Source organism: Nothobranchius furzeri, chromosome 5 (assembly GCF_043380555.1).
Source record: "Nothobranchius furzeri strain GRZ-AD chromosome 5, NfurGRZ-RIMD1, whole genome shotgun sequence".
Lineage (NCBI taxonomy): Eukaryota > Metazoa > Chordata > Actinopteri > Cyprinodontiformes > Nothobranchiidae > Nothobranchius > Nothobranchius furzeri.
Genome location: NC_091745.1, coordinates 52,966,673 through 52,993,405, shown reverse-complemented (window position 1 = coordinate 52,993,405; position 26,733 = coordinate 52,966,673). Strand labels below are relative to the sequence as shown.

General features: G+C 44.8%; 1 protein-coding gene across 1 annotated transcript; it reads right to left on the bottom strand.

Annotated features, from left to right (window-relative positions):
• Nucleotides 1–2,460: 2,460 nt before the first annotated feature.
• Nucleotides 2,461–24,879, bottom strand: pnisr (PNN-interacting serine/arginine-rich protein). Its single transcript, XM_015949259.2, has 12 exons — nucleotides 24,759–24,879; nucleotides 24,187–24,294; nucleotides 23,896–24,075; nucleotides 20,401–20,639; nucleotides 19,741–19,909; nucleotides 11,273–11,463; nucleotides 11,055–11,192; nucleotides 10,871–10,970; nucleotides 10,253–10,306; nucleotides 9,722–9,916; nucleotides 3,260–4,325; nucleotides 2,461–2,798 (listed from the first exon to the last, which is right to left on the bottom strand). The coding sequence occupies exons 2-12, from the start codon at nucleotides 24,272–24,274 to the stop codon at nucleotides 2,765–2,767; spliced, it is 2,454 nt and encodes an 817-aa protein (XP_015804745.1). The 5' UTR covers nucleotides 24,275–24,294; nucleotides 24,759–24,879; the 3' UTR covers nucleotides 2,461–2,764.
• Between the last annotated feature and the right edge of the window lie 1,854 nt (nucleotides 24,880–26,733).

The window sequence follows — 26,733 nt, the reverse complement described above, 5'->3', positions numbered from 1 at the left end:
AGAGAAAAAGGAGAAGGATGTAGAGGAAGAAGTAGAGATGGGTTTGAAGCTGATAGAACCTGAACAAGTAAGACGAGCACCAAATCTGACTCATGAAATCTGTACAACACTTATTGACCATGTTACCAACCATGGACTGACACTGATGCAAGGACTAACCAAATCTCAGTAGAAATATTGTGTCATCAAGAGCCTATTTAGCTACCCAGTACATTGAAACAATCAGTATTGTTTACGGTGACATTTGACATTAGGCTGCATGTGTATTCATTTTACAGCAATAAATCTTTTACATAGGATTGAGGGTCGAGGACACCAAGGTGGAAGGGCCCCTATGTTCACTCGTGCACAGAAAGCTGCCATTGTGAACATGGTCTTGACCAATAATTGTATCTGGCTGTGAGAAATCTAAGCCAATATCAGCGATGACCATATTTTCAATGACTCAATGAGTCGCTCTGTCAACTTTGGGTCGAATACTCAAGAAAAATCAAATATACATGAAGCAACTGTATCGGGTACCACTTGACAGCCATTCAGAGAGTCAAACATCTGTGAAATGAGTATGTGGAGGTATGCAATGTTCATCTTACTGTGGTGTGGTATTTTGCACTGCTTACAATGGTCTTGTACAAACAAATACTGTGCAACAGATATTGAACAGCATGTTCTTGTATTTTACTCCGTTTCAGGGGGAAATTCAACATGAATTTATGCATGTGGATGAGGCTGGATTTAACCTAGCAAAAACAGGGAGAAATGTAGCTGGACAGTGCAATGTGCCGGAGTAGCGAGGGGGTAACTTCACTCTTTGCCCCGCTATTATCCAAAACGGGGTCTTCCACCACCATGCATATCTGTTACTTGGATTTCTTGACATATTGCATGAATGTCACAGCATTACACCAAGAGGGCCAGATGCAGTACATTGGTATTTGGGAAAATGTCTCATTCCATTGGGCTGTTGTGGTCCAGAATTGGTTCTATGGGCATCCTGAATTTGACGTCTTGTACCTACCCCCATACTCCCCTTTCTTGAATCTGATAGAAGAGATTTTTTCAGCATGGCGGTGGAAGGTATACGACCTGCGGCCCTATGACCGTATGCCCCTCATTGAGGCCATGGAGCAGATTAAAGCTGATGTTGTGTCCTTGCCCCTTGACGCCAGCGTTCGGCAGGTTTTGCCTCCGTCAGTGCACCCAGGGCAGCTGTGGCTACATCGTAGCTCATCCCAACCAGCGTGTGAATGACTTGTGTTGTGAAGGGCCTTGTAGAACTTTTTCCTTCTTGTGCTTGCTCCTGATCTAGATTTCCATTTGGATGTAATCTCACCACCTCCATGGATCCACCTGTCAGATCCTTTGACCACTGGTTGGTCAGATGCTGTCTGCTGTCAATCATTGCAGGAACGTGCACAGTGTCTCTTTTAGCCTGGGCTGATGTACATGTGGCACGCTTCATGACCGTGATGCACCTCCTTTGCACATTTGGAGAGAATGCATCCTTGTGTCTCTTCTTTGGGCTGTGCTCTAAAAGCTGGAGCACCAGACATTTGTGACGCCTTCAGGCCTGGCTTCAGAGGGATGCCCTGGTGACCCACGCCAAGGCTTAGGGAACGTGGTTTCCAAGGATATTGTTAAAGGGCTCTTTGGGCTGCAGTTTGTACGATTCACCTAGGACCTGCTTGTCAGAATCAGATCAATTACATTCATAGCTGAATCTAGTATCTCAAGGCTCTGCTACAACACAGGTTTACACCATACATATTATACTATTCACTAATCAGAACCCTACTTGCCCAATGTGGTCTCTTTGCTGCTGCTAGATCAGTTTCTCAGTTATGTAGTGTTGCATCAAACTATTATTAAAACTATAAAACACTGGCCTTTAGGCCACAAAATTCATTGACTTGATAATTAATTGAACTGAAGGAAAAGTTCAACTTGTGGTTTTATTTGGTAATATGGCAGCAATATCCCTCGAGAGTCGGAGCCAAAGTAAACGGGCATGACTCGCGCTACCCTTTATGGTGTGGGCTGTTTTAGCACAGATGGATGTTTAATGTAATAGAAGTCGGAGTTTGTATTCATTACTCTGTTGCTGAAGCCCTCTGTCCCCCTTCCAGTATTTTAACTGGAGCACCTTTTTGGCTGCTTAACTCAAAACAAATTAGTCCCAACCTTTTACTTCAGAACATACATTGTTGGTTTTTGTAATAATTTACCTGCATCTTGAAGTCAAAGAAAATAATTTAAGGATCTAAATTATTTTCATTAAGTTAGTTTTATAACTTTTGATTATTACAGCCAGAATCTGCATTTTAATGTCAGCCATTAATTTCGTTTTAAAATTTCTTTAAGCAAACACCTGTTAACCCCTAAAAGCTAAAGCAAATCTCCACTTAATTTGATCTCATGTCTCATGTCAAATCTATCATGATTATTAATGACACAAAGCAATGAACAAACAGTTTTTATTGAACACTTTACAACAATGTATGTATGGGGAGGAAAAACGTTAATCTTGTCATGTTTTAAAATCATACAACTTTAGTTTTCAGTGTCCAATTAACTTTGTATAATGAACTCTAAGATTCAAAATGCCACGATCTTCAGTTACACTTTAAAAATGATAACATATTTACAATAAAAGAAATGTATGAGGGGTGTTCACCTACACAAGTGCCTCTATAATGAGACAAGCCTGCTCAACTCATGGAATTTAAACGATTCAGTGCACAGATCCGGACATGGATCGTGCTCCTCAGCGCCTGCTACGACGGGACGGGGATGCTGACCTGAAACAGAGGTGGGTGGTATAACATTAATGACACATTCGGTTTTTTGCACTGCAGTCTTCAAACAATATCTCATTCCCATAAACCATTCCGTCAGGGAACACCTGTAGAGAATATAGTGACATCTAATGTGGAGCAGATTCTACAGCAGTAGGTCCACCATGCAGAAAACAGCAACTAATACACAACTGTCACCAAGACACATTCTCCTAGTTTGTTCAAGAGGCTGATTCACTCGTCAGTAAAGGGTTAATGAAATCAGATGGAGGTAAAGTGACTCATTCGTCTGTGGGAAACGTGCAGCTATAACTGAACCCTTTCTTACATCGTACTTGGGTTCACACCAGACTGTTGCAGCAAGTGACAGAACTATCTTGTGCTTCAACATTTCTGTTAAAAATAGAATTTTTCAAAGACACACAAACATATAGTAATGAAAAAGAGAAGAAAAGGAATACTACCTTGATCGTGACTTAGACTTGTGTTTGCGGCTTGCCTTCTTACCAGACTTGTGAGATTTTTCCGTCGACCTTGAACGACTGCGTTTGGATTTTTTAGATTTTTTTTCCTTGCTTACTTCAGGGGTGGGGGACCTGCTAGAGTCCGAGTCTGAGTGTCTCTTGCTAGCTTTGCTTGAGCCCTTCTTGGAGGTTTTGCTATCTTGTCGAGAGCGTTTGTCACTCTGGGATTCTGAGCGTGAATCACTTTCTTTCCTTTTTTTTGATTTGCCATCTTCTTCTGTTGCAGAGCTTCCCTTCTCTTTAGCTCTATCTTTCTTTCTATCCATTTCCTTTTCTCTTTCCTTGTCTTTATCCTTTTTCTTCGTTTCTCTCTCTTTGTCATGGCTTCGACTCCTGTCTCTCTCCCTGTGTCTGTCTTTGCTGGAAGCCTTTTGTTTGCGTTTGTTGCTGCGACTATGACTGCTATCTCTGTGCTCTCGGCTCCTTTTCTTCTCTTTATCCCTCCCTCGGTCTCTGCTGCGACTGCGGCTATCCCTGCCTCTCGCCCTGCCTCTACCTCGGTCTTTGGATCGGGATCTACTCCTGCGACTCCTGCGCTCTCTGGACACACTGCGGTCCTTCTTGTGGCGGCCCGATCGCACTGCACTGCTCCTCCTCCGGTCCCTGCCCTTATCACTGCGATGCCTATGGGAACTGCGACTTCGGCTGCACCGGCGACCCTTACGGGATGAAGAACGACTACGCCTCCTTTTCCGCCGAGGGGACGAGGACCGAGAGGAGCTTCGGGAAGACGCTGAAGAAGAAGAGGATGAGGAGGAAGAGCGGGAGCTGCTGTGGCTGGAGGTGGAGTGGGAGCTGCTGCTGCAATCGTTGGCTGGAGAACTGCTGCCACTTCTCCCTGACTGCTCCTTCCCTTTGGCTGAATGCTTGCCCTCATCACTGCGTGACACTCGCCTGTCTACCAAGGGCTCTGGCTCTCTCTCCTTTACTTCCTGTTTGTGTGTGTTTTCTAACGGATTCTCATACTCCCCCTTTTCTCTGCTCAATCTCTCCTTAGCCATCTCCTCTGTGAAACACAAACAGACACCAGTTACAAACATGGAACCAAGCTGTTATTAGGGCTGCTAGGATTAACCGATTTGACTAATAACCACGGTGTGAAATGCTGCAGTTAACCCACTGTAAAGACGTCTCCAACACTGCAAAAAATAAATAAAAATTTGCGGACCAAAGCGAAAGTGAAACTGAAAGAATACACACAGCAGAACCAGCGTCAACAACCACTGGCGTTTTAGTGCGTTTTTACTGTTTTTTGAAGAGTCCCAGAACATTGTGCTCTATAATCATGTAAACGCCAAAACTACCAAAAGAAAGAATAGACTCACTTTTTACATCAGAAGGAATCAGCGTGTTTCTAGAGTTATCCGTTCTTTCATAATCTGTTTTCCGGTTCGCACCTCGCTTTTTTTTACAGCAGTGGCACAAAACGATCTCTTAATTCATGGATTTTCTGCTTCCTGATCACGTGAGACGCACACAGGTGAAGATCAGCTTTAGAGCCGTGATCTCATGGTGCGGGGGCTCGTTCCGAAGCCCGCCTCGTAAAAAAATGCAATAATCATCAATGACGGTAAATGACTTAATAATTCTTTCTGATAATCAGACACTTTGAATTTTTCGTGCTGGTTGAACATGAAAACAGTCTCCTACACCCATCTCACCCATGATGTAAAACATCAGCATTGCAAATCAGTAGTAGAGTGAATTTTTCTAAGCAAAATCTTGGAAAAGGAACAATAGAGATTTCAGGGGTTCAAAATTTTTATAGAATGTAATCATGCCTTTCATCAATAATTTATAGAATGTGTTTGTGATTGTTATGTGTTAACATAGATGTGAAATCAATTCATGCAAAATAACAGTGGTAATCGTGAAACCGTGTTTATTTCTCAGAATATAATCATACCACCAAAACTTATAAACCGGTTAATCCTTACTCAGCTTAGACAGTCTGAGCTTTCAGAGCTGTACAGTGCAACATATATGTTGCACGTGCAATAACCTATTTAGACACAGCACTCATGCAACATGTTTTCAAGTTACTTTTTCCCACAAAACTTTTAGTTGCTTTTTTGTGTAAGGAAGACGCAACAGGCAAAGCCATGGCATGCCACTATGCCAAAGAGCAGCTGTAGTCTATTGTGATAGCCAAGTGTTACCTTGTCAGTAGGGATGCACTGAAATGAAAATTCTTGGCCAAAACCAAAAATGAGGAAACCAAGGCCAAAAACCGAAACATCAAAGATATTCACTCATCAAATGTCGCTGCAGCAATAGTCTGTGTGCTACATGAGCGTAAACACGCAAGAAGAAAAATAGGCTGGACAGTCGCAGTTGAGGTGAAACTGAAAGTAAAAAGTGCATTGCATAATTGACATGAATATTTCGGCGATCGTAATAATTTTAAAGATTTTAGTTTTGACATTAGAACGAACGTCTGATTTTTGTGAAGCAAAGAGAAGGTTGAGAGCGGAGCGAGATGAAAGGAAAACGGGGTGCCCCTGACGGTCTGCTTCGGCTCTGTTGTTTCGGTGATTTAGCGGTTTCGGCTGTGATTTTTGGTGGTTGAATTTTTGGTGCATCCCTACTATTCAGTACAATTTTAAGTACATTTTGACAATGGTATTGTCTTTAGACAATAATAATAATAACAGTGTTCTCGCAAACCCTGAAGCAACACCTGCCAAACAGGCAACCAGACAGACTGCCGAATTTAAATGATGTCTCCTTACATAACAAAAATGGTCTGGCTGACGCAATCACTCCCATGGTGGGAGAGTGGCGAGGAGGAGGCAAGAGAGAACCACATGCTAGGGTCAGACAGCTAACGATTATTTCATGCGTCATAATGATTTGTCAAGCACTGAAAAACACAGGGATGTGATTGGGTTAAGTGAAAAAAAACGGCCAGGGTGTTGGGGCCGTCTTAGGCTAGGGTGAAAGGGAAACGCCCCCGTGAGGGGCTGGGGAGCAAAGCCCTCGGTAGCTGGAGAATTTTCACCAATCTTAAGCGTGTTTCTTGGCTCTCTGGGGCATGTTTTATAAAAAATTGTCCCTGCTATTTACCCACAGTAAGCCGCCATTTGTCGTCAATATCTCCATTCACGCGTGCGCAGCGCTGACTTTCTGTCAGTTTCCTCTATGGGCGCTGCCATTTTAAACATCATTATCACGCATGCGCCTAGCAACGTGTACCCGTCCCTTCTATGATGCTTTCTATCAAACAATCAGGGAACACGCAGCCAGTCTTGTTTTGTATCGATCGTGGGCAGGAAAATTTCAGAGTAATTTTTGAGTGGGACATGAAAAAATGGCTGTGTCTTGCAATAGCAAGATGGGCGTCCATCATGAGCAAGTTCACTGAAAAACCAGCCAATCAGAGACTAGGTGTCAGAAAATCAGGAATTAATACAGAGAAAGACTCCAGATCCTGCTCTTTTCTACTCCCCTCGCCTCCAACTAACTTCTGGTTCCTGAAACAGGAGCACCAGAGCTGGCCTCCACAGAGATCCACTCACAAGGCATTCTAGACAGATGAGGCATACAGAGACCGCTAGATGTGTTGGGAAAAAGGGAAACAAGTGAACTTGGCATTTCAATACATAATGTTGTACAAGTACCACAACCTCTCTGGAACCTTTTCACAATAAAGAGAGAGAGCACCATCTACAAATAAAATGTCAAAATATAATTTGACTAAGTTACATGATGTGGAAGATATTAAAAATCCACACATTTTCATTAAAAGCCCACTTAATAATGGAACTAATGTGTATGATCTAATAGGACAATCCTGGGGTGACTAAGTTATATAAATGTAACAATGTTGATTTATCTTCTGTAGTCTGTCACTTAGTGACCAGTTGTGATCAGCAGCTACACCAACAGATGATCAGACCTGCTGCATCAGTGTCACAACCTGGTGAAACATTAGAGACTAGGATGAACATCAGTCATAATTACGACCTAAAACTAACTTCAGGATAGTTTCATCTTGCTTTTCATGGTGATGATGTAGATGATGTAGATGTTTAAAACGCCAAAGCTTTTGGGACACTTTTCTTTTAAATCATTCTAAGACATTAACTTTAATCTGCTGCTCATCTTAAATGTTAAATTGATTCATAGTAGATGTCTGGAGAAACTATCCAGTCTGCCTAATAAAAGATCAAACGACCACCTATTAGGTTTTTAAGGATTTGAGATTTCTTAAAACTTAATTCCTACTTCCTACAGTTGGATCGGCGAAACGGACAGCCCCGCCCCGTCGGAAAAGCTTGTGTGGGGCGTACCAATTTGAGGAATAGGAGATGTTGTATTGTGGTTTAGATTTTGATCGATAGTGTTCTAGGGCACGACTTTATGCTGTCCCCCCGGGATTTCAGCCTACGATTGTGGGTCTCTGAAAATAAATTGCAACTTTTAAGCCCCAAACAGAGCCACCCCCCATATATATATGTATGTATGAAAAACATTCTCATTGAATTTGCATTTAGAGGTGCCCCAAATTGCAAGAAAATTCCGGAAATACAGTAAAAACTGAAAAAATCCCATCCCTGAAAACAGGCAAGGAAGCCTGCAGGCCACCATAACTTAGTAAAAATTAACCTTAACCCTAGTAAGAAAACACGAGAAACGCCCAAATTAGTTTATGTGTTAACAGGCTAACACGGAAAACAGTTGCATGTAGTTCTTAGTGGAATGGAAGTGTGAAAAGAAATTGGAGACATTTAACAGTCCTCAATCCATCTGATATGGGGCCCAGTAGGCGGTAGGGCCGGGACGATAATCAATAATTCAGTTGTACGATAGATGACCTGCATGTCAACCACACCCCCGTTAGCGCTGTTTTAGGCGTATGACTCGCATTGCTAGAGGAAGTCACAGCTGAAGTTGAAGCAGAACAAGAGCCAAAAGAATGGATAAGATGAACAAAGACGAACGCATCAAACTGCGAAGGAGGCTAGAGATCGGTGTTTTCAGAAATTGTCTACAATCAATAACGTTGATCTGTTCGACCTCAAAGGGAAGAAACGGAGCTCAGACATTTCATTACTGCTTAAAATACATCGCTTGAGTAAGTTAAATAAAGGTTTAACTGTTGCCTTTTAAAGGGTGTACCTGCATTATTATGATATATTAACATTACATAAGTGGTTATTGTGGTCTCAAAAATGTCGACAATAATATCGTTTATCGCCAATAATTTGTTGGACAATATATTGCCCAGCAAAATTTGCTATTGGCCCAGGCATAGTAGGCGGGCATACTTTAAAAGCTCTTTCGTGATTGGTGGTTAATGGAGAATTGACCCAATAACAGTCTTAAAGGGCAAAGTCCATACGAATTAGAACTTCTACAACAGTTCATCTTTAGTAACTGAATCCTCTTCAACACAACTTTATAGACAACCACATCCCATTTGAAATGATTGAAGTTAAATAGAAAGGCTGACATTGATCCACCTCCAACTGCTGCAGGACCTGGTTGGTTTGCCTCATGAATAAGATGAAGGGGATTTCAAGCCAGGCTCATCCATGCATCAGTTCACAGAGTCCCAACATGAAAATCCACTTTGTTTGTCTATTCTCACATTTCTATTGTAATTAAGTGCTGGGATCAAATATTGAGTATTCTTTTATTTGCCTTTCCAGTTAAACAATCAAACAAATGACATGATTAAATGCTGAGGTTAGAGTTAGGCTTTGGAACAATTAGAAAAGAAAGATTCAACTGAAAAACTTTAAAGTGTTGAACCTTCATTTAATCAATACATTTGCAGGGGTCTCTAGTAGGAATGAAGGCCTTGTAAGTCGTACATGGGGGAGGGGAAATATATTGGTGCACCATTTCCAGGAACTAGAAGTGACCCACATCACAGCTGAACTTCAGACGGCAGGTTTTGGTCTTATTTCTTGACATTTGGACATCTCGCCTCAGATTGGATAACAGCAATGCAACTCTATGACTGACCTGCAATGTGGAGGTTTTATCTCCACAAATAACAAGCCTGGAGGAGCTTCTGCTGTGTGGTGAAGTTGCCAATGCTAACAGTTATCTTCTACTAGTCGAGACTTTTACTGCAGTTCCCTGGACATTTAAACAACAGCCTTCCTCGTAATGAGTCCAGATGGGTGAGTCCATGAATGTTAGTGACAGTGTGACGTAGATCTGTCAGGCTTTTCTAATCCTAGAGTTTCACCGTCTGTTTTCTATCAGAAGCTAAAGCAGCAGATAGGTGTAGGAGACTATTTTCCTGTTCCGCCTGCATAAAAAAACTCAGTGACCGATTATAATCAGGAATGATCATTAAAAAATGGGTTTTCTGTGTTCCACACCTTTAATGGTTAAAACATTATAAAGTGATGTTTTTAAGTTTCAAATGCAAACAGACTTTCTTACCACGTGCAAGTAGAGCCTCTTGTGCTTGTTTTTCCTGCAACATCTGCATCTCTCGCTCTTTGCGGCGGAAGGCATCCTGCTTCTCCCGAATGCGATGGTGCAGCTCTTCATCGTCTGTGTCAGAAGACTCCGATCCTCGAACACTGCGCTCGTCCTCCTCCTCGCTCTCGTCTGAACCATAATCACCAATACCACCTGCCACAAGAGACCGCAGGTTGTTCAGTGTTTATAGAAAGATCAATTTTCACAACGTTTTAATTGAGAAACAATCTCAACACAAAGTCCTTATGAAAGGCACTTAATCCTGCCTCAGTCTATCTTTTACACCAACCAGACCGTCAACATGAGCAGTAATGTAAAACGCATGCTTGTGCATAACTAAAAAGCAAATCTGACGCCATGTTTGCCTTAAATGATCTAAATTTTTGTTACTGGGTGTCGTGTCATAGCCCCCACCCCATGTTTCTTCAAACACTGCATCGTAAATACAAACATTTCCCTCCCCCCAGTGACAGAAATAGGGATACTCACTGAGACCAGTCAGAGAAGCCAGTGCACTTGACTGTGCCAGCTGTTTTGCAGGAGCTTTGATTCACATCAACAACAGGAACAACATGTTAAAACACATACTGCCATTGTCTCAAAGGCATGAGAGCTGCTAGAGGAGGTCACAGACAAAGCACTATTCACAAGAGCTGTTGTTGTTGACAAAAGAAAATAAGTCAAATAAAAAAAACAAAAATAGAGAGAGAAGAGAGGGTTAACAAACACACTTGTGTCAATCAATCCAAGTCAAGCAGTTGGACAGGAGAGGAATGACCAATCTGTACTAATGCTCAGTAACTCTGTAAGAGGAAGTGCCCTGCATGTCTAGGTGAGTACTGGTCAGTCTTTACTGAGACTTCAGCCATTCAGCAGGACCTTCTGTACCAACATCAGCATGTGTGCAAATACATCTGCTTTCTTCCTCTGGTGCATTAGCAGAGAATGGCTGAAATTATTTTCAGACTAAATCCTGCTGCCTTTCATTACAGGGTCCAACGTGGGTTTTGTATGATTATTATGAACATAGATTCTCTTCAGTCTGAAACGATCTGTCTTGGTGACAAGCAGAGATGATGCGTAAACTGAGAATAGACATAAGCAGACCTCGTGTGGCTTTTCTGCGAGTGTCTCTGGCCACATGCAGGATCTCTTCATTGGTGACGGTAAGGAGGATCTCCGTCAGGAGTGTCTTAGTGAGTCCCATCTGTTAAAGAAAACAAACATTTCAAAACTGTTCTCACCTCTGGGAAACGGCTCACCATGGCAACAAACAGCTGGTAGACCTCACCAGGAGCTCTTCTTTTAAGTCCTCACTCATTTCTGGTTCGCTATCTTCTGCAGGCGGAGATGGGCTCTTAACGGGAAACTCTTTTTTAACGGAGATCTTTTCATCATCCTCATGGTCATTTCCCTCATCATCGCTGTCCTGGTTTTAAAACACAGAAAACTTGAGTAATTAAAACAACAACACCTTCTGGGGTACAAGACCGTAAAGACGTTGCTTACAAATTTACTCTTGCGGGGTAAACGTGGCCCATCCCCGTCCTCATCAACGTCATTCTTTTTAGGATCATCTTTCGCCATTTCTGCACGCTCCTTCTCCATTCGCTCTCGCTCCATCTTCTTCTGCTTCTCCCTGTCCATCTTTTCGAGACCCTCTCTGATCCACGCTGGTAAGGTGCGTCGTTTCACCGCATCTGAAAACGGCAAAATGAGGAATCAGATTTACAGTCAGGTCCATAAATATAGGGACATCGACACAATGCCAACATTTTTGGCTCTATACACCAACACAATGGATATCAAATGAAACACACAAGATGTACTTTAACTGCAGACTGTCAGCCTTTATTTGAGGGTATTTACATCCAAATCAGGTGAACGGTGTAGGAATTACAACAGTTTGCATATGTGCCTCCCACTTGTTAAGGGACCAAAAGTAATGGGACAGAATAAGAACCATAAATCAAACTTATACATTTCAATACTTGGTTGCAAATCCTTTACAGTCAATTACAGCCTGAAGTCTGGAACACATAGACATCACCAGACGTTGGGTTTCATCCCTGGTGATGCTCTGCCAGGCCTCTACTGCAACAGTCTTCAGTTCCTGCTTGTTCCTGGGGCATTTTCCCTTCAGTTTTGTCTTCAGCAAGTGAAATGCATGCTCAATCGGATTCAGGTCAGGTGACTGACTTGGCCATTGCAAAACAGTCCACTTCTTACCCTTCAAAAACTCTTTGGTTGCTTTAGCAGTATGCTTTGGGTCATTGTCCATCTGCATTGTGAAGCGCCGTCCAATGAGTTCTGAGGCATTTGGCTGAATATGAGCAGATAATATTGCCCGAAACACTTCAGAATTCATCGTGCTGCTTTTGTCAGCAGTCACATCATCAGTAAAGACAAGAGAACCAGTTCCACTGGCAACCATACATGCCCACGCCATGACACTTCCAGCACCATGCTTCACTGATGAGGTGGTATGCTTGGGATCATGAGCAGTTCCTTTCCGTCTCCATACTCTTCTCTTCCCATCACTCATCTGTCCATAAGATGTTGTTCCAGAACTGTGAAGGCTTTTTTAGATGTTGTTTGGCAAACTCTTATCTGGACATCCTGTTTTTGGGGCTCACCAAAGGTTTACATCTTGTGGTGAACCCTCTATTCACACTGGTGGAGTCATCTCTTGATTGTTCACTTTGACACAGATGCACCTACCTCCTGGAGAGTGTTCTTGATCTGGCCAACAACAGTGAAGGGTGTTTTCTTCACCAGGTAAAGGATTCTTTGGTCATCCACCACAATTGTTCCATGGTCTTCCGGGTCTTTTGGTGCTGAGCTCACCGGTGCGTTCCTTCTTTTTGAGAATGTTCCAAACTTGTTTTGGCAATGCCTAATGTTTTTGCTATCTCTCCGATAGGTTTCTTTTGTTTTTTCAGCATAATGACGGCTTGCTTCACTGATGGTGATAGCTCTTTGGAACTAATCTTGACAGTTGACAGCAACAGATTCCAAATGCAAATAGCAAACTTGAACTTATGACCTTTTATCTGCTCATTGTAATTGGAATAATGAGGGAATAACACACACCTGGCCATGGAACAGCTGAGAAGCCAACTGTCCCATTACTTTTGGTCCATTAACAAGTGGGAGGCACATATGCAAACTGTTGTAATTCCTACACCGTTCACCTGATTTGGATGTAAATACCCTCAAATTAAAGCTCACAGTCTGCAGTTAAAGCACATCATGTTTGTTTCATTTGATATCCATTGTGGTGGTGTACAGAGCCAAAAATGTTAGCGTTGTGTTGATGTCCCAATATTTATGAACCTGACTATTAGGGCTGCAACAAACGATTATTTGGATAATCGATTAATCGGATGGGGTCTCGACACGATTAATCGATTAATCGGATTACATGGGGACATTTTTAAAAACTGCTAGGGAAACGTTATTTCTCTCCTTCCTTCACTTTATTTAACACAACATTATTAGAAAACAGTTCAATGGCAGAAAAACAACATGCCATCACCTAAATTGTCTTATAAGGTGTATAGACAGAGACCCTAAGCTACATCTATCTGTGACCTAAAATGCTTGGTCCAAGTTAAACAGCTTAAGGGCAATTCTCATCTGTTTTGTTTGATCTCGTCTGTTGACATTTATTTTAAATGTAATTAAACATAGGCTGTGAATTAATCAAAATTGATCACTATTTCCAAAAATGATTGAAAAAATACCAAATAAAACAAAAGTAAATGAATGCCATCCTCCTTGCGATGATGCCCTGGGCAACTGCCATAAAGTCACATAAAGAAATGCTGCTGATCATTCCAATGATCCCAAATAGACTCACATTAGGCCACATGAAAGCAACTGAACCCAAAAATATATTAACCAGTATATAACTGCACTCTCACACAACACGCCTGCAGCAACAGTTAGGACTCCTCCCTCCCTTTTAAAAGCGTTTTTGCTTCCGAGGACATTGTGGTTGTAAAATCACATGCTAGTAGTCTGGCCCCGGTGTGATCAACCAGTTTCTGCGGGAATGTGATGGCGGAACCAGGGCCAGATTAACACTTTGTTGTACCCTGGGCAACAATATTCAAGGGCTCCATCATCACGACCCGAGGATCACCATAATGTGGTCACATACAGAATATTTTACTGTAATATGCAGTAAATATACTCAATACTTGAATGCCTGACAACACGTAACCCGCCCAGAGTAACCTTTGACCCACCTCGTGTGGACTGACCAATGAGGAGAGGGTCTTAACTTGAGGTCCTCTCTTCATTGGTCAGTCTGCATGAGACTGACTCTCAACTGACGTTCAAAGTCATAGGCAGCGAAGCGTCTCTGTGCAGCGCAAAAGCCCGGGTGGACAGTTTGTTTAATGTAGGGTGATCATATTTCCATTTCCAAACAAGAGGACAGGGGATCTGTGCCTATGACGTCACACTATGGCAACGCCACACAAACCATGTTGGGACCCATTTTTTGTAAGAACTAAATTAATATCAGATTCTGCCAATAAAAGGGCTCTAAAACAATTCATATGTAAATATTTTGCATATTTAATGCAAAATCTAATTTTTCTGCTTTAGTGCTGCAACAAGGTTTTATTAATAATAAATTATTATACCTTTTGTTTTACTACAGCATCGGTAAGCTTCATGTGCACAGATTATTAAGGATGCTTGTTTCAGCTGTGAGATTAGACGATAGGATCAATGAAAAAATAAGTTGTCACACACTCCATGGAAACTTTCAGAGAATCCACAAATAGTGGCTTTCAAATAGTTTTGTTACTTTTTGCAAGTTTAGAAAAGAAGCAGATGAGACAGCGTGTCTGATAATTTAGTTTTTCATCTGATAATATTAGAACATGTCAGTAATGTCTGAGGGGCTTTTATAAACACCGTATAACTAACACTCCTGGAGAGGGTATGAATTACACAGAGGCTTCTGGGGAGCCCAGTTATGGGGTGGGGGTGGGTGGGGGCATTTTGCCTTGGCCCCCAAAATGTCTTGAAACGGCCCTGGGTGTGTGACTGAGTTTTGAAGGTGATCTGAATTGTATCAGATGTATAAATATGACATGTGTATAACTTAGAGAACTTATAACTCCTCCTTGAACCGTCACCTTATCGTGGTGGAGGAGTTTGAGTGCCCTAATGATCCTAGGAGCTATGTTGTCTGGGGCACTTAGTGCCCCTGGTAGGGTCTTCCATGACAAATTGGTCTTAGGTGAAGGGTGAGACAAAGAACGGTTCGAAGGATCTTTCATGGCGGTTAAAACGAAGAGTCGGAGTACCCGGCCCGGAGGGTTACCGGGGTCCCACCCTGGAGCCAGGCCTGGGGTTGGGGCCCGTGAGCGAGCGCCTGGTGGCCAGGCTTTCGCCCATGGGGCCCGGCCGGGCCCAGCCCGAACCGGATACATGGGCTCGTCCAACTGTGGACCCACCACCCGCAGGAGGAACATGAAGGGTCCGGTGCAATGCGAATCGGGTGGCAGACCAAGGCGGGAGCCTTGGCGGTACAATCCCCGGACAAGAAAACTAGATTTTGGGACATGGAACGTCACCTCGCTGGCGGGGAAGGAGCCGGAGCTTGTGGCAGAGGTTGAGCGGTACCGGCTAGATACAGTCGGACTCACCTCGACACATTGCATTGGCTCTGGAACCCGAGACCTGGAGAGGGGTTGGACACTCTACTTTGCTGGAGTTGCTCCGGGTGAGAGGCGGAGGGCTGGGGTTGGCTTTTTGTTAGCCCCGAGACTCTCTGCCTGTGTGTTGGGGTTTACCCCGGGGGACAAGAGGGTAGCTTCCTTGCGCCTTCGGGTCGGGGAACGGGTCCTGACTGTTGTTTGTGCTTATGGGCCAAATATCAGTTCAGAGTACCCACCCTTTTTGGAGTCCCTGGGACGAGTGCTAGATAATGCTCCATCAGGGGACTCCATTGTCCTGCTGGGGGACTTCAATGCTCACGTGGGCAATGACAGCTTGACCTGGAGGGGTGTGATTGGGAGGAACGGCCCACCTAATCTGAACTCGAGCGGTGTTTTGTTATTGGACTTCTGTGCAAGCCGCAGTTTGGCCATAACGAACACCATGTTCGAACATAAGGATGCCCACCGGTACACTTGGTACCAGGGCAGCCTAGGTCACAGGTCGATGATAGATTTTGTAGTCGTATCATCTGACCTGCGGCCGTATGTTTTGGACACCCGAGTGAAGAGAGGGGCGGAGCTGTCAACTGATCACCACCTGGTGGTGAGTTGGATCAGATGGCAAGGGAACATGCCGCGTAGACCCAAACGCAAAGTGAGGGTCTGCTGGGAACGCCTGGCAGAAGAACCTGTCAAGACGGTCTTCAACTCCCACCTCCGGCAGAGCTTTGACCACGTCCCGAGAGCAGTGGGGGACATTGAGTCCGAGTGGGCCTTGTTCCACTCTGCGATTGTCGAGGCGGCTGTTGCTAGCTGTGGTCGTAAGGTGGCCGGTGCCAGTCGTGGTGGCAACCCCCGTACCCGCTGGTGGACACCAGAGGTTCGGGGAGCCGTCAGGCTGAAGAAGGAGGCCTACAGGGCGTGGCTGGTCTGTGGGTCTCCGGAGGCAGCAGACAGGTACCGGATAGCCAAGCGGGGTGCAGCAGTGGCAGTTGCCGAGGCAAAATCTCGGGCGTGGGAGGAGTTTGGTGAGGCCATGGAGAAAGACTATCGATCGGCTCCAAAGAGGTTCTGGCAAACTGTCCGGCGCCTCAGGAGAGAAAGGCAGCAACTCGCTCACACTGTTTACAGTGGGGATGGGGAGCTGCTGACGTCAACTGAGGCTATAGTCGGACGGTGGAAGGAATACTTTGAGGAGCTCCTCAATCCCACCAATGCGCATTCCGAGGAGGAACCAGAGCTGGGAGGCCTGGGGATGGACTGTCCGATCTCGGGGGCAGAAGTTGCTGAGGTAGTCAAACAACTACACAGCGGCGGAGCCCCGGGGGCGGATGAGGTTCGTCCTGGATATCTCAAGGCTATGGATGTTTTAGGGCTGTCATGGTTGACACGTCTCTACAACATTGCGTGGTCATCGGGGGCAGTTCCTAGGGAGTGGCAGACCGGGGTGGTGGTCCCCATCTTTAAGAAGGGTGACCTGAGGGTGTGTTCCAACTATAGGGGGATCACACTCCTCAGCCTCCCTGGAAAGGTCTACGCCAAGGTACTGGAGAGGAGGGTCCGATCGATAGTTGAATCTCAGATAGAGGAGGAGCAATGTGGTTTTCGTCCTGGCCGTGGAACTGTGGACCAGCTCTATACCCTTGCAAGGGTGATGGAGGGGGCATGGGAGTTTGCCCAACCAATCCACATGTGCTTTGTGGATTTGGAGAAGGCTTATGACCGTGTCCCCAGGGGCACCCTGTGGGGGACGCTCCAGGAGTATGGGGTGGGTGGCTTTCTGTTAAGGGCCATTCAGTCCCTTTACCAGAGGAGTGTGAGTTTGGTCCGCATAGCCGGTAGTAAGTCGGACCTGTTCCCAGTGAGGGTTGGACTCCGCCAGGGCTGCCCTTTGTCACCGGTTCTGTTCATCACTTTTATGGACAGAATTTCTAGACACAGCCGTGGTGTGGAGTGTGTCGAGTTTGGTGGCAGGAGAATCTCGTCTCTGCTTTTTGCGGATGATGTGGTCCTCCTAGCTTCATCCAGCTCTGACCTTCAGCTCTTGCTGGGTAGGTTCGCGGCCGAATGTGAAGCGGCTGGGATGAGGATCAGCACCTCCAAATCTGAGACCATGGTTCTCGACCGGAAAAGGGTGGCTTGCCACCTCCGGGTCGGGGGAGAGGTCCTACCTCAAGTGGAGGAGTTTAAGTATCTCGGGGTCTTGTTCACGAGTGAGGGTAGGAGGGATCGGGAGATCGACAGGCGGATTGGTTCGGCGTCTGCAGTGATGCGGACGCTGAGCCCATCTGTCGTGGGGAAGAGGGAGCTGAGCCAGAAAGCCAGGCTCTCGATTTACCGGTCGATCTACGTCCCAATCCTCACCTATGGTCATGAGCTTTGGGTAATGACCGAAAGAACGAGATCGCGGATACAAGCGGCCGAAATGAGTTTCCTCCGTAGGGTGGCCGGGCTCAGCCTTAGAGATAGGGTGAGGAGCTCGGAAATTCGGGAGGGACTCGGAGTAGAACCACTGCTCCTCCGGATCGAAAGGAGCCAGTTGAGGTGGTTTGGGCATCTGGTCAGGATGCCTCCTGGACGCCTCCCCGGGGAGGTGTTTCGGGCATGTCCTGCCGGCAGAAGGCCCCCGGGTCGACCCAGGACACGTTGGAGAGGTTACATCTCCAATCTGGTCCGGGAACGCCTTGGGGTCCTGCCGGAGGAGCTGGTGGACAAGGCCGGGGAGAGGACGGCCTGGAGCTCCCTAGTTGGGATGCTGCCCCCGCGACCCGGACCCGGATAAGCGGAGGAAGACGAAGACGACGAAGACGAAGTATAAATATGACATGTGTATAACTTATTGTTTTTTTACAGGTAAAAACGTGTAGTGGAGATAAATCTACCTACATTTTACTTTTCAACACTTTGTTTTGTTTTCTTGTTTTTATTTAACTATTTTCCTGTCCTGTCTGTCTCTCATCTTCCTGCATCTCCTCATAATTCTCCAGAAAATCTGTTGCCTGGATTCTTACCTTTTCACCTCATCAGTTACTTTTGAGCAGATCAAAGGGATCTCCTGACCGCAAAGCGCAGAGGCGTTTTCGATGCTGAGTGAGGTGACATCACCACAGCACAGGTGATGAGCTCCGCAGTAGCGCGCTTCAGGCACAAATAAGACAGAAAATAGAGAACATGTGCAGACAAGAACATCGTGTGCTAATTATAGTTTTTTGGTTGCGCCACTTTGAGAATGGACCGTGCGCTGGAAGCAGCTGCCTGGATCGCTGCGTAACAATGCGGAACCGGTTCGCAGCAGCGCAAGTCTGCAGGCTCTCCCTCGCGCTGATCTGCCGGTACCGGCTCTCCCTCGCGCTGATCTGCCGGTACCGGCTCTCCCTCGCGCTGATCTGCGGCTCTCCCTCGCGCTGATCTGCCGGTACCGGCTCTCCCTCGCGCTGATCTGCGGCTCTCCCTCGCGCTGATCTGCCGGTACCGGCTCTCCCTCGCGCTGATCTGCCGGCTCTCCCTCGCGCTGATCTGACTTGCTCTGGTCTGCGCGCAACGGCGGGCGGGAAGCTTTTGGAAGAGTTGTGCGACACAACGAATCGATGACGCAATTCGTTGCCAACGCTTTTAGTAATCGATTTTCATCGAATTTATCGATTCGTTGTTGCAGCCCTACTGACTATATATATATATTACAAAATAATGTAAAAAAAAAAAACCACAAAACATCATCCAGATTTTTCATTTCTTCAACTGAAATGAGGGCAGCAGTAGCTCAGGAGGTAGAGCAGGTTGTCCAAGCATCAGAGCCGCCAGACTCATACTAGCAAACTCAGAAGGTGAGAAACTAAAATAAAACCTCCCCCGACTTGTACATACTTCTTTTTGTTAAAATAATCTGTAGGGATAATTTAAAAAAAATCATCCTGTGAATTTTTGCAGCGCTCCTCTGTGAGAGCGAGGGGGGTGGGGGTGGGGGTGCACTCGTTCCGCTGCGGTTTCTCACCAGTATCAGCTGATGGAGGGCTCTAGTTTTGTTGCGCCGTTCGTGTCAGCGGACACGGTAGGGTCGGGGAGGGGGGCGGGGCATGACGCTTAGCTCGGCAGGTGGCCAAGCAAAGCCCGCCAGGCTTATAAAGCGCTGGGGGGAACCCTGGGTTTAAACAGCGTTAAGTACTGGCAGTGTTTACTCCGAACCTTAGGCTAAATGAAACAAATGATTAAAGATTAACCGAAGTGAAATAAAATAATAAAGACCTGATAAGTTTTCAGCTTGGTGTGGTTTTGGGACACGTGTATATCGTGACTCACCTAGAGGTGCTGGAGTCTCTGGTTTGACAGGCAGCTGGACGGGAGACCTGGGCCGGTCTCTGAACCCTGGTGGTCGGGGATCGCGTCTGTTCTGTGGAGGGCCTTGCCAGTATGGAGAAGGAAACCCCGTGGAAGAGGGGGTGGGGGTGAACGTTGAAGCAGCTCCATGCTGTGAGGAGAGGCAGGGCAAACTCAAAGTTAATCGTGGTTTCAAGTAGGAAAGGCTCTCCGTTTCTGGTGTGAGGGGTTGCTGCTGCTGTTGTTAATCAAATATTAAAGTCATTTAGGGGGAGAAAGTCTCCTCACAAAAGGAAGGACTTGAAAGTGAAAGAATCCTGTCTATTAATCAGGGTTCCTGCTGCCAATATAAGCTGATTGGTATGAAAATATGATGATGTATGTGTGGGGATTTCCTAAATTATCATCCATAACATTTGCAACATTCTGTGATATTCTGTAAAAGGCTTGCTAAAATTCAAGTATTACAATGATTATTTAGATTAAAATAAAAATAAAAAAAGTCACTACTGAGCCCAAACGTTCCTCTGCACAGCCTGACACAACCAGATGCTGGGATCCGGCACAGTTTCTGTGGATTGCCTCTTCTTCTCACACTAAACCCAAAAAGCTTCAACAGATTCTCCTGTAGCATCTGCATACCTGATAATCAAACTGGTTCATGGCCACGGGGGCCATGGCGTAGCTGTCGGGCTGTGCCCCATACCCATGGCTGTTCTGGGGGAAAACCCCGCGGTGGGCTTCAGTGTTGAACTCCACGCTGTCCTGGCTGTTGCTGTCCTCATTGGGGGTCACCACTTCCATTGGTCCTGAACCTGGAGGGATCCAGGCCTGGTCAGGGGGCGGAGGAGGAGGAGGGGGCTGACTGTGCATCCCCCACTCTGTTAATACACAAAAACAGCAAAAGTTATTTTTTAAACCGGGTTTGTCTGGAAACAAATTAGTGAAATATCTCTTTAGAGATATAGCCCGTAATCACACCAGATCAAAAGGTCTCAATTTGGACAAAACACAGAAAGACAATAAATGTCAAGCTGTGCATCAGCAGTAACAGAAAACAATAGAAACAGTAGCCGGTTGTGTTTGCCTGCACCACTGCAGTGAAGAGTCTCTTATTTCTGCAGAGCAAGAGCAGTGAAATAAAATCTAAACCTAACGTAAACTGTAGACTGCAGCACCAGAGGGATGCTGACTGGGCCAATAGGACACCCTGCAAGTCATCCTTTTTAGGTCTTCTCTTTAAAATAAGACATTTAACTGTACTCACACAACAAGAAACAATTAAAAAAGGAATTAAAATACAGGAGAAAAGTCGCTGTGTTTGAGATAAATAAGTAGACACACTTGGATGTAAACAAACCGGTACATTCAGTACAAATGAGTTTATCAACTAACTGAAAAATAAATTATTCTTTCTGCTTTTGTCACTGCTGAACATTTGAGCAAAAACAGCTGACTCAACAAATAAGGTGGGAAAGTCTGTGTGTGTTAGATCCAACCAAGACTCCTAGTGAGCTTCAGTGTGTAGTTTAAAACTTAAACTCTAATGCTTTTCTCATAATCACCTTACCCTTTTGAATTTACCCATCGTTATTTCCCTAAATTAGAAAGACTAAACTTTCCCAATCCTTCAAAGGTGCTGTAACCCCATGAGATGCCACGCCCCTTTAGATGCTCAAGAGAAAAGTAAACAAGTGTTTTTTCTTACTGACAGGTTCTCTAGCAAACATATTCTAATGTCTTTAAAGCCTTATTTATAAGACAGACCATCGCGTCATTACAGAGTGATGAATCAGAATTTGTGGGTCTCGTAAATGTGGCAAGGAGCAAAAAGGAAGGGTAATAAAACTCGATCCTGATGCGCTTAGCCTCGTAGTAATACTGCCACATGAGCCCCTCGCCTCTAACGGCTAAACGCATGTCAGCCCCGCTAATCCCTTTGGTGCGACTGGGAAGCCCCCCGCAAAAGAGGGTGGTCATGTTAGTGACGTATACTGCGCGCCGAGTGCCGGCTGGAAGGGATATAAACACAGATAAACATGGCCTCTCACTAGTATCTTTCAAGCACCTACAACAGTGGTTCCCAAACTTATTTAGCCGCGCACCCCCTTCTATGTCCCGACCATGTCGACGCACCCCCCAGCCCCACATCAGGGCATGGCTATATGATAATTAAGTTTTTCATCTGATAACATGTCAGTGATGTCTGAGGGGCTTTTACAAACACTGTATAACTAATACTCCTGGAGAGGGCATGAACTACACAGAGGCTTCTGGGGAGCCCAGTTATGAGGAGGTGGGGTCATTTTGCCTTGGCCCCCAAAATGTCTTGAAATGGCCCTGGGTGTGTGACTGAGTTTTGAAGGTGATCTGAATTGTATCAGATGTATAAATATGACATGTGTGTAACTTATTGTTTTATACAAGTAAAAACGTGTAGTGGAGATAAATTTACCTACACATCACTTTTCAACACTTTGTTTTGTTTTCTTGTTTTTATTGAACTATTTTCCTGTCCTGTCTGTCTCTGATCTTCCTGCATCTCCTCTAAACTCTCCAGAAAAACTGTTGTCTGGATTATTACTTTTTCACCTCATCAATTGTTTTTGAGCAGATCAAAGGGATCTCCTGACCACAAAGCGGAGAGCGCGTTTCGATGCTGCGTCAGTGAGGTGAAATCACCGCAGCACCGCGCAGCACAGGTGATGAGCTCCGCAGTAGCAGAGCGCTTCAGGCACAAATAAGACAGAAAGTAGAGAACATGTGCGGACATGAACGATCGTGTGCTAATTATAGATTTTTGGTTGCGCCACTTTGAGAATGGACCGTGCGCTGGAAGCAGCTGCCTGGAGCGCTGCGCAACAACGATCAGCGTTGTGCCGCTCTCTGTGCTCTCTGCTCAAAAGAGCTCATAAATGATGTAATATTATAGGTAGAAAACTTTTTTCCGGCTCCCCTGGATGTGTAGGATATCCAGCTCCCCCATAATTTGATCCCTGCTCCTGGATTAAAAGCCGGACATTTTCATCATACAAGAACCCCCAGTCCGGACGCCCCGGACAGAGAGTGAAAAGTGGACATAAACAGTCACCCTAGTTTAATATAAAGCGGGAGATTACAGATAGGCCTACAGTATTTTGCTCATGCCCTTGCCCAGTTGCCCATATGGTTAATCCGGCCTTTGAGACAGGGTGTTTATTACAATCTGCCAGAATGACTCACCACCTTCAGATTTCTCCAACATCGTTAAAAATGATCAAATACTGAACATATCTTGCAATTGACAGCGTGCGCAGGTCAGAGTGCTGAAGCTCGGAGCGCATCATTATGAAGCTAGGGCACATGCGGAGGACACACACACACACACACACACACAAGCAAAATATACTTGTTTTCAATTGCATTTATTGGGCCCACTTACTTTTTCATAGGCCCACCCACAAATGAGTTTCTGGCTGCGCTAATGGTGACCACATCCATTACACTTTTCACCTCGCGTACCCACCACACTTAGGGAATCCCTGACCTACAACATGGCAAACTGTACGGATGCGGAGACCATGGAGCTTTTGGCCATACGAGGACGAACAGATTAGTCGTCTTTTTACAGGGACGGTGAGAGACAGCCAGCTGTTCGACAGAGTGGTGAAAACACTGGATGAGCGGGACAACAAGCAGGTCACATCAAAGCTAAAGGTCCTGAAAAAGAAATTTCATCAGTCTGACGAGCCTTGCGTCTGACGCTGAATGCGCGACCCTGTACGTCACATGCGGAGGGACCGCCCAGCGACCTCCCTTTAACCCGTCTTGGTTTGAGAGGTGCCCGATGGCAGTTTATTCTAGCTTCAGCTTTGCTACTATAAATGCCAAAGTCCTCCCCAGGGAACCGCGGCAAATCCCGTTTTGCAAAAATGGTCCTGTAAAATCAGCTTAAGACACTAACAACTGCATATATGTAGGCTCTATTGCAAAAGCCCCAGGTTTTAACAATTTAACAACCCATTGACCATGGCCACTCTGGAGGACAGTCTCTGGTTCTTTAGCTTTTGGCACGAGTGACAGAAACAGCAGATCAGGAGAATGACTCCTTAAATGTCTATGTAAAGTCCATCCAGTAAGAATAATTTATCCTTTTACCTGGCTGCCATATTCTTCCAAATGCCGAGTCTCCCTGGAAGGATCCATGGTTACTGGGCGGTGGAGCAGAGTCAAGCCCCGGGATGTCCTGGCCATTTGGCTGGACGCTGTGCTGTGGTGTTCCCGTTGACTCCTTTTGGGCTATCCACGCCTGTGCAAGAGCCGCCCAGTCCACTTGACCTAAACAGATCACAAAAACACCCTCGGATTATTTTTCAAATGCAGTCGAAAGCGTTTTTGATCTAAGAAGATGTGATGTCCTTCAGTGGATGGAAGACATCCTTCACTCACCCGGGTCGTGCTGATGTTGAAAAGACTGCATCCACTGTTGCTGGCTTAGAGGCCACTGCGGCCACGGCTGTCCTCCCTGGTCCCACATCACCCTATCCGAAACCACTTCTGAAACATCCCAAAACAACTAACTTGTCTTTAGCTGGCACTACATATGTTACAGCAGCCAACCGATATAAAACAACCACAATCTAAAAAGCCAGAAAAACGAGTTTCAATAAGGCTAACGTTGACTCTGGCTAATCACTTAGCTTAAGCTGACGGTTGTAGCTAATACAGACCATTTGCTCTGATAGCAAAAACAAATGTTAGGCAAGACTGTATCATAAGCCAATCTGACGACAGAGATAAAAAAAAAAGTGGACTGAAACGCTTACTTACAAGACAGCTTCAAATCAATGGCTAAGGAACCGTCCTCAAGCTAACGTAAGCTAACGTTAGCTAAATATTAAAGCTACCAAGTAGCATTAAAATCATCTCCAAGGCGGCAAATGTGTGTTTGTATTTCAAAACGAAAAGAGTGCGGATGTTTGTTAAGTAGGCTATGGTTTGATTTACACACGATTCCCCACCTTTTCCAGTCAGTTTCTCCCGGCGGTGCGGTTCCAAATCAAAATGGCTGCAGTGGGTAGAAGAAGAGTGAAGTCAGGCTGCGTTCATGGACCGCTCGTAAAATTTACAGTCGGGTTGTTACCTGTTTAAAGTTCGTAAAAGGCATAGTTTTGCTTTTTGTGCGAAGTGTATATCATATGATTCCTGAATACAATAAAAAAATAAATAAAGTACAGACACCGTTTTATCCTGCCCAAAACTGTTAATGTATTAAAATTTGTAAAGAAATAAGTTGTATTGCCCATAAAGTTTCGTGTGTAAAAGTTCTACCTGTTAAAAGAAAACTGTCTTCTAGTTAAATCTAAAGCTAATCACAAGCAGTTCCTCAATGTAGCAAAGGTAACACGTGACAGTAGTGTGTTTTAAAAATGTATGAATGTCATCCCTTTAATGATTTATTACAGAGACAGCTGTGCAAAAAACAGAACACAAACACTAAACACAGTAGTGTTTAGTCTGGCCAGATAATTTTGCTGAACTTACACACCATACTAAACGGTGCTAATTCAAGCCATCCTATGCAAAAACATTTTACATTGGCTACTGTCTATCTGGATCTCAAGGCTAAATGCATTTATGTCTGAAATTCCAAAACATGATAGAATAGAACAGAACAGATTCAAATAGAATATACTTTGTTGATCCTGCAGTGGGGAAATTCACAAACACTTAAAACAGCATTTTGAAGAAAAATAATAACAAAGGTACATGTATGTAGGCAGTGACACACGTAGCTCAAGAGTTGAAGGTGTTGATGAAGGGACAGTCTGGTTACAGATGATTCAGTGGAGCACAAAACATTACATATATTATTGTTATTTCTTTTACCAGTTTATTTATTAAGAATGTAATAAATAAACAAATAAACAAAATAGACAAATTGAGTTTCTGTTTGTATGCTGACTGCTGACAAATCAATCAAATAAAATCAAAGCTTTATTTATAAAATGCCTGCCGCGACCCTGTCAGGGAGCCTAAGGCACAGAACACAGTACGAAAGAAATGTATATCACAATGAATAAGTAGATAATAAAAGCAAATAAAATTGTGCAATTAGGATTAAAATATTGAAGTGGAAACAAATAGATAAAACAAGGGATAAAGTGACCAATAAAAACAGAGAATAAAATCAACATGAAAGAGGGCCGACCTCAAACACGTTCAGGGGAAGAAGTGGGTTTTCAGGCGACACTTAAAACCCAGCAGAGATGGGGGACAGCCTAACTGAGGGTGGCAACTAGTTCCAGAGTGACGGAGCTAGGACTGAGAAAGCCCGATCCCCACGAGTCTGACACTTAGAACGAGGGAAAGCAAGCAGGCCTTGGTCAGAAGAGCACAGAGCTAGCCTGGCCTGCCAGACTCCTCTGTTTAATTCTGCACAGAGAAAGAGTCCGGGAACTCTCCTATTCAAATAACCCCAACCTGTGAGAATTCTAACCGAGCCAATCAGCGCTGAGTAGCGTACGTCACACACCATAACGCTGAGTTCGTCATAAACATGGCAACTGAAGCGGGGTTCGCCGCGCTCTTTCCTCTGTTCTAAATGACTTGAATGTCTTTAAAACCACAAGTAAAAGCGCTAAAAGCCTTTCTTCTAAAGAAAGATGTTTGCGCTGTCGCCAGATGCCAATTTTCACTACAGTTAAAAAACTACAGCGTCGCGGACGTCACACACAGCGACGCTCAGTTTCTCATAAACAACGAAGACAGCGGCGGAGTTCGCTGCGGCTCTTTCCTCTGTTCTAAATGATCTGAATGTCTTTAAAACAACAAGTAGAAGTGCTAAAAGCTTTACTTCTAAAAAACTAAATGACTTTTTTTTTTACTACAGCTAAATAACTACAGCGTCGCGTGGTACAGTCGGCATTTCCATCTTTTTTCTGATTGGTTATTTTTGAGCTGCCTAGTTCCCACCCCTCAAGTGCCTCTCTGCCT

Excerpts from the sequence above, each read along its gene's own strand:
- pnisr (XM_015949259.2), bottom strand. The coding sequence starts at position 24,274 with ATGTGGGACCAGGGAGGACAGCCGTGGCCGCAGTGGCCTCTAAGCCAG. Across the intron at positions 24,076-24,186 it reads TCAACATCAGCACGACCCGG|GTCAAGTGGACTGGGCGGCT; the intron begins GTGAGTGAAGGA and ends TGATCTGTTTAG. Across the intron at positions 19,910-20,400 it reads TGAACCAGTTTGATTATCAG|CATGGAGCTGCTTCAACGTT; the intron begins GTATGCAGATGC and ends CTCTCCTCACAG.